Source organism: Portunus trituberculatus, chromosome 43 (assembly GCF_017591435.1).
Source record: "Portunus trituberculatus isolate SZX2019 chromosome 43, ASM1759143v1, whole genome shotgun sequence".
Lineage (NCBI taxonomy): Eukaryota > Metazoa > Arthropoda > Malacostraca > Decapoda > Portunidae > Portunus > Portunus trituberculatus.
Genome location: NC_059297.1, coordinates 24,357,094 through 24,371,689, shown reverse-complemented (window position 1 = coordinate 24,371,689; position 14,596 = coordinate 24,357,094). Strand labels below are relative to the sequence as shown.

At 38.0% G+C, this 14,596-nt stretch overlaps 1 protein-coding gene across 3 annotated transcripts in view; it reads left to right on the top strand.

Annotated features, from left to right (window-relative positions):
- Window positions 1-1,600: 1,600 nt before the first annotated feature.
- Window positions 1,601-14,596, top strand: part of LOC123518046 (phenoloxidase 3-like) — a 41,225-nt gene continuing 28,229 nt past the window's right edge. The window contains exons 1-4 of one of the 3 annotated variants that reach the window (XM_045278589.1): window positions 1,642-1,692; window positions 3,145-3,275; window positions 6,211-6,332; window positions 7,669-7,828. In XM_045278589.1, the coding sequence (XP_045134524.1) occupies window positions 3,152-3,275; window positions 6,211-6,332; window positions 7,669-7,828 (406 nt within the window). In that variant the 5' untranslated portion in view covers window positions 1,642-1,692; window positions 3,145-3,151. The other 2 variants (XM_045278590.1, XM_045278591.1) reach the window with 2 other exon arrangements.

The window sequence follows — 14,596 nt, the reverse complement described above, 5'->3', positions numbered from 1 at the left end:
CAATTAACTCTGATCTCTGTAAACATATAGACCTGACATGCTTTATTGCTATAGTAGTATTAGCCCTATTCAGAAACGCTATGCTCTCTCACGATGACTATTTCCAAAGGCTCTAATTGAAGATACTCATGTTTTTAAGGGTATTTTTATGGTTTTGGTGATGGATTAGCAAGATTTCTAATTGATATAAGGAGAAGCTGTCTTGAAAACCCAGCTAGTTAAATAAAGGGGACTTGAAAAATTGTCGTGGTGAAAAGGAAAAGGCGTTTTTTAATATGGCCGTATATGTTAGTAAAGGTGGGTGTAGCTACACGTTGTTTTAACAGGGAATATGCAGCTGGGATTTGTTGAATTGCCGGTTCAATCGGGAATAAGCTCTGTCAATTTGAATCGACTGCCTCCCATACATTTTCCCATTATCAAGACCAGCAACATGGATATTGTGTGGACCCATGTGTCCGAAATATTTCTTTAGGATTATGAGTTGGTATTTTTTTTTTCTTATGTAAGAGGGAAAAGCCGGCCATGGACAAAAAATATTGTGATTGAAAAGAAAGGGCCCACTGAGGTGACGGTCCACAAACAAGTTGAATAGAAATGCAGTTAGAAGAGAACTCTGAGGATGGTTTAGGAGTCATCTTTATATATATATATATATATATATATATATATATATATATATATATATATATATATATATATATATATATATATATATATATATATATATATATATATTATATTTTCTAGTGAAAAATGTATGTGTAGTTAGATGTATGTTGTTTTGTGTGAAGGAAGAGAGTTGTCTTTAGAGAGCAAGCTGTGACTGCACCCTTGTGTTGTGAGGTCACAGCTGACTTTAATGATAAGTTCACAGTATCCCTTGAACCAGTGTTATTAGACCTCATTGGGAGTACTTATCGTAGCAGACTGAGAACCTTAGCTTTTGTACTGAAGCTTTATTAATTTGAAGGAAATAAATATGAATGATGAAAATCAGACTTTTACTGCCATTGTGTATGTAATAGCATTCACAGTAATGTGAAAAAACGAAGGCATAAACAGACACGAGTACATAGAAAAATACAATATTGATTTTGTGTTCGCGTTTACACAACTTTTTGAAATATTAAACTACAAAAATGTTGTCCAAAGGGCTGCTTATCATGTGAAAATGTGTCGGAATAATAAGAGCTGAGAAAAGAGCTGTTTTTCATCATTTTACTCAGTATCTAACATGGATTGGCTTGGCAGTGTCGGTATTGTGGTGCAAATTCAGAGTAAGAACCGTTTTGAAAGACACCATGCAGTAACAACCAAAGGAGTTATAGGTGGAGTTATTCAGAGTCATTTACTAATTACCAGGGAGTTAATCCTACTCGTTCTTAATCCACGTAAAAGTGCAAGTGTAATTTTATGAAGTACTTGTATTATTGCATAATAAAGCCAGTGCATAGGCTACACGTGGCAGCCTGGTAAGGTTGCTGAAGGCTGGAGAATTCTGTGGGAAAATCATTGTCGAGATCTACAAGTGCTACCGTCTACCTAGAGCACTTCATGAAGGAAGAGAGGGAGGGAGGGACAGAGAGGGGCTGACGTGGGGAGTGGGACCCTCCAAGCGTATACATAAATGAAGAGTTCCAGTGTCATTTCACTCTAGCCTCTCTCCGCGCTATCTCACGACCAGAACAGGTGTGTGTGTGTGTGTGTGTGTGTGTGTGTTTTACTTAAGGACATTTTTATCTATTACCGTGTTGATATTTTGTTTCTGTAGATCCTTTCGACTCGATGTAGTTTGCTGATTCACGCTGCTTAACGAAAAGTTTTATATTTTTCATCCTCAAGTGAAGTGAAATTAATTACCATACTTTATTCTAGTCGTTGTTTGTCCACCTAAACTAAACCAACACGTGCAGTTTATCAGAACTTATTTATATTGGGAAAACAAGTAATAACGCATAGGATGTTGAAGGATAGCGTGTTGATTGCCATGAAATTAGATAAATATTGTTTATTTCGTGTGCCAGAATGAGACGTCAGAGTATAGATATAATATATCAATAATCTTTATCAGAACTTGTTACACGTAGCCAAAATGACACGCTGAAGCACATGAGAACATTCCTAAATTATTGCTTTATAACACAATATTATATTATAATATTGTGTTATAAAGCAATAATTTAGGAATGTTCTCATGTGCTTCAGCGTGTCATTTTGGCTACGTGTAACAAGTTCTGATAAAGATTATTGATTTTTAACTTTTCAAGATCGTGCTGAAAAAAAAATAAATGTGCACCGTCAACGAGTGAGCATCCATGGCAATGCTACTAATCGATCCGTGGCCTTTAGAAAATATCTTGTGAAAGCCTCAAGGGTTACAGAATATCGACTCGCTACAAGGCGCAATAAATATTAACTATGACACCACATGATACCTGTGAAATTAAAAATAACATCAATACATATGAGTAAATATTTGAAAAAAAAAAAAGCAGCTCTTCTAGCCTAACTTTTTATTTATTTACTTCTTTCTGGAATCTGCAAAATGTGTCTATGAGTTTCTGTTGTTATGGCTAGGCTTGTCTTGTTAATAGGCTTTACTGCATCCGTTGTTGTTGTTGTTGTTGTTGTTGTTGTTGTTGTTGTTGTTGTTGTTGTTGTTGCTGTTGTTGTTGTTTTTAAGAGAGTTGATGACTTGCTATTAATGTATTATTATTATCTATTAATTTACCTCACTGTTAATGTATAATTGATATTAATTAATATAAAGTACTAGTTTTCACATTACAGAAAGTGGTAGTGTTAACGATTTTTTTTTTTTTTTTCCATTAATGCAGCATAGTTGCACATAAGCATTATGAGTACGAAAGAAAATATGAGTTTTTATTTGGTTAACATTTAGATCATGCATACATATACTATTGCAGTATCATATAGAAGTATACACGATATAATAATTGATATATCAACGTAGTTGATTAAGTACAAAACAAATGACGCATCCTGACTATGAGATCTACCAAACGGATTGTGTTGAAGATGTCCTACGTGGCACAACATGCCTCTTACTAGTATACTAGTATACCAGTATCTCGTGCTGGCAGGCTGGATAGTCAGTCTCTCCTGTCCCATTGATTGCAGGTACTGCATGTTGTCTTTAGTCATCGCAGACATGAGTACGATCTCAATGCTGATGTTGCTGGGATGGTGGCTAGTGTCTTGGCAGCTGTTGAGGAGTGGGGCAAAGTGGACGACAAAGAATCGAAAAATAAGTACTTCACTATTTCGCTTCTAGTTTTTAGGCTGACTTTTAGCAGAAAGGTTCTTGTAAGATTGTTTCCAGAGCCTTTAAACTGCCCTCAGGGTGTGCAAGTTAATTCTGCTACTTTGTGGTTCTCATCTTTAGTATCTTCCTTTTTTTATTAATTTATTTTTTTCAAAGATGCAAAGCCAATAAAAACTGAGCTGCTATTAATGAATTACTCTTGCTTTTGAATCACATCCCTGTTTTAAGTATAACGATAATTGTTGCTTGTTTTTGTGCCCGCCTGACATTCACTTTTTTTCTTTTTCTTTTTTTCTTCTTCCTTCCCTAGTGGAGTATCAACTGTTGCTTTTCATCATCGTTTTTGTTGGTAGTTTTGCCAGTGACGTGACATTGTTCTTTCCTTCTGAGTGTCTTCACTGTCTTGACTATATTGGTGTTGCTGAAAATACTATCCTTCACACTTCAAAGTCAACAATGAGTCAGAAGGCATCGGACATGGACAAATATATGGATTTGTGTCATGCTGCTAAGTTAATTAAGGTTAGTGTAAGGTCAGGTTAGTTGTTGCTGATCTGCCCTCACAACTTTCCACCGACACCGTATGGTATCTTTAGAACAGCTTTGTAGATATAGCATAACAACTACACAAGTGATCTGAAATTTAGTTCGCCCAATTCAATCACTTGAAATCAGTCACTTTCTTCAAAACCGCCCAGAGACCACGATATGAAACGTTTAGGGGTGTTATCCATTTAAGGATTTCAGTCAAGGAGGTTTAATTTAAGATGACAGCGCGCCTATCCCGCTGTACTAAAAGATGTGACACCAGTGAGCGGAGCTATGAGGCGGTGGGCGGAGCTTACGATGGCAACTTACACCCAAAACAATTTATTTATCCTTCATTTAAATGCACATGTATATGTACATGTTTACATCTATATGCACATGTATATTCACATGTGTACATGACCTTGTTCAGTCGTACGTTTGCCCCAAAGACAGCTTCCCACCTCTCACCCAAGTCCAGCAAAGCAGGAAAACAGTTATCTCCTCTGTATGTGCCGCCGTGGTACAGTGGAACCATGCGTCCTTTGGGCTCCGAGGGGTCTCTAAGCGCATGGGTTCGAATCCTGTCCACGGTCCGAATGTAGGTTGGGCTTCCTCACTCGGGGTAACGGTTTCCTAGCGGGTGGGCTTTGAGATAGGAGGTACCACAAAAGGTATGCCCGTTTTTTTTTTTATGATTTACCTTCTAAAACTTCGTGGCACATTATGCCACGACTATTGCGAGTCTATTAAGGTAAATTATATGGTAGGCAGCCTCGAAACATGGAGATAAGACGGAAAATAAAGAGCATAATTGGTTCGTTCCCATGTATTTTCAATGAGCGGTCGGCAATGTTTTGGGTGTATGTTCACACTGCAAGGGGAGCGGAGCCGAGTCTAGCGGAGCCGAGCAGAGCAAAGCAGAGGAGAAATCCAAGTCAGTAGGGTACTGCTTGTTAAGACAAAAATAAGAAAGCTTGGTTCTTGGACGGTTGACACAAATAAGTAATAATAATATCAAAGTGATCCAATGACTTCTAGTAAGATATAGGAAAACCACTGCCTCTCCTAACGAGAATTTATCGTGAGTCGGGATTAACCTTTAGTCCTTACGTGACTACAAGCCAAGTAGCAACAAACTGACCTGTTTTATAAATATGTTCAAGACTGCTTAATACTATGATATAAATTCGTGACAGTTCAGCCAATTAAGCTTATCGTCATGTGAATCAATAAAAACTAGTGTCTCGTGTCTCGCTTACAGCAGGAACTGAAGTAGTATCATCATGTGCATCGTTGCTTAGGATCGTGTTCTGAAACACTAATGTTCGTCACCTTCACATTTTCAAAAGATTCTATTGAAGTTATTCGAGTTTTTAAGCATGCTTGTGTGTCTCTATAATGATGGATTAACAATATTTTTTTTTTACATTATTAACAGGAGAAACACTTCGGAGAATTTATTATTACCATTGTAGCCTTTGAAAGTAGCTTCGGTGAGTGAGCTAAGTGTTTCAGAGTACTTTAAGCCAATTGGTGTTCATTGCTAATCTGTTGCAGGGTATGAGCATCTTTTGGCTTCCTTCATTGTTACTAGTATACACCCATTCCTGTATAGTGAGTGACTTGGGTTTCCCCGTCATGGTAACATTGTCACTAAATGATTCACAACAAATTTACACGAATCCCTTTTCATATACATAGGAGGTTCATAATAGTTCCTTGATTCTGCCATTCTTGGAGACAAGTAGTGCTCTACTCGAACTTTAAAACATTTGAATTTTCATAAGATGTATTTTCAATCGCTACAGAGATATACAGTCAAACTACTATAAATGTTATTCCAGTTGATAGAACAAAATCCTGAAAACAGGCTTGAAAAAATATTATTATTATTATCATTATTATCATTATTATCATTATTATTATTATTATTATTATTATTACTATTATTATTATTAATAGTAATAATAATATTGATGATGATGATAATAATAATAATAATAATAATGATAATAATAATAATAATAGTAATAATAATAATATTATTTTTTTTTATTATGATAATAATGATAATAATAATAATAATAATAATAATAATAATTATTATTATTATTATTATTATTATTATTATTATTATTATTATTATTATTGTTGTTTTATTATCATTATTATTATTATTATTATTATTATTATTATTATTATTAACAATGATCATAATAATAATAATAATAATAATAATAATAATAATAATAATAATAATAAAAATATAGTAATGAAGATGACGTTGATAATGATAATAATAATAACAATAATAATAATAATATTATTATTATTATTATTATTATTATTATTATTATAATGATAATTACCTCTATTCGTTCCCACTACAGCAGACCAGCAGTCACATCTCAGCCACACCACCAACCACCCGTTGATCACCATGGAGAACGAACAGAAGCAAGTGTTAGACATGCTCCAGCGACCCTTTCGTCTGCCAACTCGAAAAGAGGAGGTGAGAGAGAGAGAGAGAGAGAGAGAGAGAGAGAGAGAGAGAGAGAGAGAGAGAATGTGTGTGTGTAATTCACCTCGGTCGTCTACTGGTCACCCAGCCAGTCTTTCCCATTACGGAGCGAGCTCAGAGCTCATAGACCGATCTTCGGGTAGGACTGAGACCACAACACACTCCACACACCGGATGTGTGTGTGTGTGTGTGTGTGTGTGTGTGTGTTACAGATAAACTAATGCACTGCTGAGTAATCTCACGCATTCCTCCGTAGAAACAACCACGAAGTCGGAGAGCCGTGGCTCCACTTGTGCGCCCATTCATCCGACTTGTGCCAGTAAAGAATGAATTCGAGGTGCTGACCAACACTCTTCAGTCGGTCAGAGTGTATCAGTCTTGCATGAAGGTGTCTAATCGTGTTACCGTGCACAGTTAGTCTTGTTACTTCGGCCTATCCACTCCTATAAATTAAGATACATGAACACTCTTTTTAGATGTGTATGTGCACGCTTGGGCCTCGGAACTAACCCTGTCGTTCTGTCCCGTTTCAACGGTGCATGATTCCCTTGGTCACATCGGACCCGTTAGCCCCTACATCAGTGTTAGTGAACGAGAAATACTATCTCTAGATGTATGAGACATTGTCTTTTAGATTTATATGAAAAAAAAAAAAAGGGCCGCCGTGGTACAGTGGAACCATGCGTGCCTTTGGGGTCCGAGGGGTCTCCAAGCGCACGGGTTCGAATCCTGTCCACGGTCTGAGTATAAAATGGGCTTCCTCACTCGGGGCAACGGTTTCCTAGCGGGTGGGCTTTGAGATAGGAGGTACCCCAAAAAGTATCCCCTTTAGCCCATAAATTCCCGTGAAAAGTCCACATGGTATAAAAAAAAAAAAAAAAAGCTAGTCTGCCTCTTCTGGTCTGGCTGTAATTATGAGGATCCCATGCTGTCTTGTTGAGACTACACAACTTGAATCAGTAGTGGCATTATTTTATTTTATTTGTTTTTTTTTATTTATTTATTTATTTATTTTTACCAAATTATCTTTTTTGTTTCACTATATTTGTGTTCCCTTATAAAGTTTGTTAGCATCATCTGATAACACATCGTTCCCGCTGATATAATGCTTTGTTGGGAAAACTATTTATACACCTTTTTATCTTCTCTTCTCTTGCTTAGTTTCGTGTTGCGCCATCCTAACATAAAGTTTCCCTGGCCTAATTAACGTAAGTATTGTGCATTTATCTTCTCTCCTTCGTCACTTTTTTACAACGTTGTGTGGGTGTGTGTGTGTGTAATGTCGCTTGTATTTCACATTCCATGCTTCTCTTTTATCTCTTCCAGGATCATCCCATTGTGTTTGAAGTGGGTACCCGTGTGGCAGGAAGCCAACCACCACCTCAGCCCCTTGCTCTTGCTCGCTCCATTCCCAGAGGCACCGTCTTCTCTATTTTCGTGAAGAGCCATCGTCTGGCCGCTAAGGAACTTTGTGACTACTTCATGGGTGAGATACTGCTTCAGATTTGGGTGAACGTTAGGCTGTGAAGAGTGTTAATGTTCTGAAAGTGAAAGATGGCTAAAGGCGGGCTCACACGTCAATATGTGGTCTTATTTAGTTGATTTGCGACTTTGTTTTCGTTGTGGCGTCACGTAGAAAGGTATGAAAATGTGGTGACCATGTGACTTGGTTATATATATATATATATATATATATATATATATATATATATATATATATATATATATATATACATACATATATATAACCAGTCAAGCAATGAACAATAATAAATAAGTTGAGTAGCAAAATCTAGATAGCGTCTCCTAAAACGGCACAGATAAAGCAGCATAAAAATAGCAAGATGGAACGCCCACCATCTATTGTCTTCTACTGTACTTCATTATTTTCTTTACTTTTCTCAATTCGTAACTTTATCTTCCTTCCCCACACTTTTTTGCACAATGTGATGTAAATATAAGCAGTCATGAGTCGTTGCCCATTGGTCGGCGGGACTGGCGGTACAACAAACGTCAAGTAGTACTAACGAATATTTGCCGGTAAGAACATTTTGCCGGGACGAAAAACATTACCGAGACTGTACCGTTAAGCCTGTTACATGTAGTACGGGTAAATCAAGGAATATATAGAACCCTTGGGATAAATGTACCGGTACTTGCCCACCACTACATGACTGTAGAAGAAGGCCTGTAATGGCCGAAGTGGTAGTGTTTACTTGGTGCACGTGTAGTGCTGTCTTATTTATCTTGGATTTTGGCTGAACCAGAGGATAACACGGTCTGGGGCTGTCTCTGTGTGCTGGTGTCGGGTTGGTGCCTGCCAGGAAGCACCCAGAATGGCCAGTCACTGCTCACAGGGACTAGTAAGGATTATATTATTGTTAAGAGAGCATCAGACTTTTGCCACTTGCGTAATGCACAAGTTCCTTTATACAGACACTCTTGCAGTACGCGGTCACTTAATGTTAGGTCTGTGACTTTTATTGCAGAGACTTTCTATTGTAGCATTGTGTTTTGTTATATTCATGTTTACAAGATAATCATATTAGAGAAAAAAGCAAGCCTCGTCAGCTGATCAGTGTTAGGAGTGATGGCCCTGCAGACAGTCCGTTGGTTCCTGGCGCTCGATGTCCCTGATTGGGTTCTCCAGCAGCGAGTCTGTGATTGGTTCATCACTGATTTCAAAACCCAGGGCAAGTGGTTAGAGTTCCCCTTCTCTCTATAAGTGTTCAGGTAAAGGAGTATAGGCTGACCAGAGGAAGAGGGGAGTATAATACTCACCTGAAGTTCATAGGTTGTGCATTACCTGGGCTACACCTATTCTGGGTAAATAACCTCGGTATGAAAAGGACTATAGTTATACCACAGAGAGAGAGGGGAGTATAATACTCCTCTTAAGTTCATAAGTTGTGCCTTACCTGGGCTATACCTATTTGGGGTAAACAACTTCGTTAAATATATACATACATATTTATTTAAAAATCCTTTGCCCAGCCCCTTGTTGGGGAGCACTTCAATGACCCCAAAAATGAGAAGAATGCGAGTGGAAGAGTCTGGGTCTAAAGAGAAGAGTGTGAGCGGATCAAGTTTTTGAGAGCACTTGCCCATCTTTGACAGGTATTTAGTCTATCCTAAATTTACAACTTTATTCAGCTAACACAAGCCGGCTAGAAATTGACACTTGGAAGTAGGGGAGTACAAGATTGAAAACTGAAGCTTTTAAAATAAAAAAACATTGTGCAGTAGCAGTTGCTATGTATGCAGATGATAGAGTAGTAATGAGTCATAGGATAATTAGGGAGTATGATAAACTCGATGAGGGGGTGAAACAGTGGCACATTTAAGAGTCTGCAAATTGAGTATCTTGTACAAGAATATGGGAATGTGGTTTCCCAAAGCCATGTATACCTTGCAAGGGATGAAGTAGAATGATTCAAGTAAAGTTAGAAATAGGATATATTTGGGTTATATGATAACTATGATATGCACACTTCATCAAGCTACAATCTCAGCTGTTCATCAGTATTACAATAATGTTTATACTAGTGGTGTCATCTGTAGAGTAAGGCAATCACAGACTTGTTGCTTGAGAACCGATCAGAGACGTCAGACACCAAAATCGACAGACTGCCTTCTGTCAAGAGTGTTGAGTGCTGACAGGACGTCCCAAGTTGAAGGACTACCTTTAATAGTGGTTGTGTCTGACCATGACAAAGTTGTGCTGCAAACCATTATTAAGACACGTCTGCTGCTGAGGCGTCAAATACTTATAGTGCATGCAATTTGTCCAGTTAAGTTATATAAAGGGAAAACTCACACAATAGTATGGGTTATTTGGAGTGTCATATAGGAAGCAGAAGAGGGTGGTGATATTTCCTCCCAGATTGTGTACACAGACCCCAGTCAGTGAAACCACAGTTGAAGTGACAGACAAGTGACAACACCAAGGTGGTAAAAGTGGCATGATGGAAAACTCATTATTTCTCTGTCCTAACTCCCCCTAACCATCCTGATCTTCAGGATGAAGTATCAGTGAACTAACACCTGTGAATATTAAAAAAAAATAATAATAATTTTTTTTTCAGTGTTAACAAATGAATTGCCTGAAGCTGTTGTCATCTGTCATCCATTATCTGCTTCACCTGTTGCTTATTATAAGCCACATGTCACAAAGTGGAGCCGTATGCCTAATTCTTCCTATTCAGCACCATATATTTGCCATTGCCTAGTCTGTGTGTGATGGGCCTAATGAGGTGAAATGATGTCAATGGCCACTGCCATGATGTCCCAGCATGTCTCAGCCTGTTCCATTATTATTAATATATTTCGTGGATAATCTATTTCGAGTCCTAAATAACTATGGTTTAAATATATTGAGTGTAGTTTAAGTGTTTGTCATACTTGTTAAGTGAAATATATTGATTTAGAGGATGTTTATGATGTAAATAATGTTGTGAAAGCACCCTTCTTTACTTTGTGCTGGTCCCTGGCATCACTGTCTGCACCAGGAAATGGCAAGCTCTTGTCCTCACCTTAAACCACTTATTGCATCCGGCACACTACAGAAGCTTTTTTTTTTCTCCTCCTTTCCAAGATTATCTATATACGTGCTTATGTAAGTACATAAATGTGTAGAGTCATCAATAGACCTCAGTGGCTGGACATAGACCAAGGCCTTTTTGTCTCTCAGTGTGTATTTACCTACTTGTACAATTTACCTAGTTGTAGTTTTACAGAGCCTGGGCTTTATGCTCGTGTGGCCCCGTCTCCATATCTACACTTATCCAATTTTTCTTTAAAACTATGCACACTTGTTGCTGACACCACTTCTTCACTCAAACTGTTCCATGTCTCAACACATCTTTGTGGGAAACTATATTTTTTAACATCTCAGACTAACACATCTTTTTACTATGCGATCTTTTGCTTCGAATGTCATATTCTTCTCTCAGGATCAGTTTCTCATTATCCACTTGGTCCATTCTGTTGATCAATTTACAGTATAAACTTATATCAGATCCCCTCTCTCCCTTCTCTGTTCCAGAGTTGGTAGATCCATAGCCTTTAATCTCTCCTCATATGTCATCCCTTCAAATTCTGGAACCATTCTTGTAGCCATTTTTAGTAGTCTCTCCAACTTCCTTATGTGTTTCTTTTTATGAGGGGTCCACACTATTCCTGCATATTCCAATCTGGGTCTTATTATAGTACTTATCAATTTCTTCATCATTTCTTTGTCCATGTTGTGAAATGCTATTCCAATATTCCTTAGCAAATTATATGTCTCTGAAAATTTTATCAATATGGCTTACAGGTTGATTGTTTTCTTCCATCGTCACTCCTAAGTCCTTTTCCTTTTTTACTTTCTCCAGTTCTACTCCATCTCCCATCTTATAGATTCCCACAGGTAGTCTTTCACTCTTTCCCATTTCCGTGACATGGCTTTTGTCCACATTGAATTCCATTTCCCACTTTTTATTCCATTCCCAGATCTTTTTTAGGCCTTCCTGCAGTATTTCACAATCCTCTTTTTGCTTTATAACTGCACAGTTTCATATCATCTGCAAACAGATTTATGTAGTAGTTCACTCCTTCTGGCATGTCATTTATATATATGAGGAAAAGTATTGGTGCTAATACTGTGTAATTCACCTCATCGGTCCCCTGCTGGTCACCCAGCCAGTCTTCCCCATTACGGAGCGAGCTCTGAGCTCATAGACCGATCTTCAGGTAGGACTGAGACCACATCAACACACAACACACACTGGGAAAGCGAGGCCACAACCCCTCGAGTTACATCCCGTACCTATTTACTGTTAGGTGAACAGGGGCCACACATTAAGAGGCTTGCCCATTTGCCTCGCCGCCCCGGGACTCGAACCCGGCCCTCTGATTGTGAGTGTGTAACCACTGTGTGTGTGTGTGTGTGTGTGTGTGTATTTACCTATTTGTGTATTACAGGGCCCGAGCTAAGCTCTCTGTGTCCTGCCTCCTTGGCCACTCCTGTCATATCTCTTTCATCTGATTGACACACACTGCGTCAACGACATCACTGCTCAGTTTATTCCACTTATCAATACTACGATGCGGGAAACTGTACTTTCTCACGTCATTTAGACAGATGTCCTTTATTAGTTTTTTCCATGTCCTCGGAGATGATTACTTGTGGTCACCTTTATCAACTCTCTGTCCAATATGTCAATCTTGTTCACCAATTTATACATAGTTATCATGTCTCCTCTTGTTCTTCTCTCTTCTAATGTGGTCAGCCCCAGTTTCCTCAGTCTTTCCTCATAGTCTAACTCCCTGAGTCCTGGTACCATCATTGTTGCCAGCCTCTGTACCCTTTCCACCTTCTTCACATTTTTCTTCATATGCAGTGACCAGATGCAAGCTGCATATTCTAACTGGGGTCTTATTAAAGTGCATAATATCTTCTTCATCATTCCTTCATCTAGGTAGTGGAATGCAAGACCAATATTTTGAAGCATGTTGTATGTTTTCCAAAATATCTTGTTAATGTGTTTCTCCGGTGACAAAAAGTGTTTTGCACGGTTACTCATAGGTCTTTCTCCTCATTGGTCTCTTCAATTTTCTCATCACCCAGCCTGTAATCCCTGTTTGGTCAGTATCTACTTCTTTCCATTTTCATAACATGGATCTTGTCTATATTAAATTCCATCTGCCACTCCTTACTCCACTCATATATTTTATCAAGATCTTACTGTAACTTGTTACAATCTTCCACATTCTTTACTCCCCTCATGATTTTAGTATCGTCCACGAACATGTTCATGTAACTGTCAATTCCTACTGGTATGTCATTAACATAAATCAAAAACATGATGGGACCAAGCACTGACCCTTGTGGAACTCCACTGGTTACCTTCTTCCACTCGGACTTCCTTCCTTTCACCACTGTTCACATTTCTCTTCCCACTAAGTAATTTTCCATCCATTTTGCTAGTTTATCATTTACTCCTCCAATCTTCTTTAGTTTCCACATCAGTCTATTGTGTGACACTTTATCAAAGGCTTTTCTCAAGTCCAGGTAGATAGCATCCACCCATCCCTCTCTATGTTGTAGTATGTCAGTCACTCTTGAATAAAAACATAATAAATTGGATACACGATCTTCCTTTTCTGAAACCAAACTGCCTTTCACTCAGAATGTTTTCACTTTCTAGATACTCACTCCACTTAGCTTTAATTACTTCTTCACATACCTTGCACAATATACTAGTCAACGATACTGGTCTGTAATTTAACGGTTCCATTCTACTACCATTCTTATATATAGGCACAATGTCAGCTCTTTTCCACTCTTTTGGGACTATTCCTGTTCGTATGGAGGTTTCCACAATATCAAATATGGGGTTCAACAATTGATCCTTACATTCTTTAGCAACCTCCCAGATATGCCATCAGGCCCCATTGATTTATTAATATCCAAGTTGCTTATAATTTTCCTTATCTTCTTTAGTAACCATGATGTCCTGCATTTGCTTTATTTCCGTAGGCCTTCCTCCTGTAAAATGCTCCTCCTTTGTAAACACTTTGCAAAAGTTGTCGTTCAATATTTCAGCTATATCTCTAGCATCCTCATATACTTCTTCCCTATTTTTTTTTTTTTTCTGTTGCCTCCCTTTTATTTAGTTTTCCATTTATGAATTTGTAAAACATTTTGGGTCACTATCACAGTTTTCCACCACTCTGTTCATATTCCTTTTGTGCTGTTCTCCTTACTTCAACATATCTATTCCTTGCTGTTTTGTAGACTTCTCTTGATAATACATCACTGTTTTTCTTAAGTTTCTTCCATGCCTTTTCTTAGTTCTTTTTTGCTTCTTCACAATTTCTATTAAATCACTGTTTATTATTTAAAGTCCTCTTTCTGTGATATGGCACAAACTTCTTCACAGCAGAGTTATATAAATCCATAAATTTATCGTATTTCAATTGCATATCCCTTCCTGGTATACCACAGACCAGTCAATTTCATTAAAGAACTTTCTTATATGGTTATAATTTGCCCTGAAATAATTTAATTTTTCCTCCCTGTGCTCCACACTCCTTTCCATGCTTAATTCCATATCCAGCTCAAAGCTTAGGACATCATGGTCACTTTTCCCCAAGGGACATTCATGTTCAATTTCCTCTTTTAGAGATGCCCTGGTAAATACCAAATCCAACCTTGCTGCAACATCCTGTTCCCTGCACCTTGTTGGTGATCTCACCCACTGTGTCATCAAGT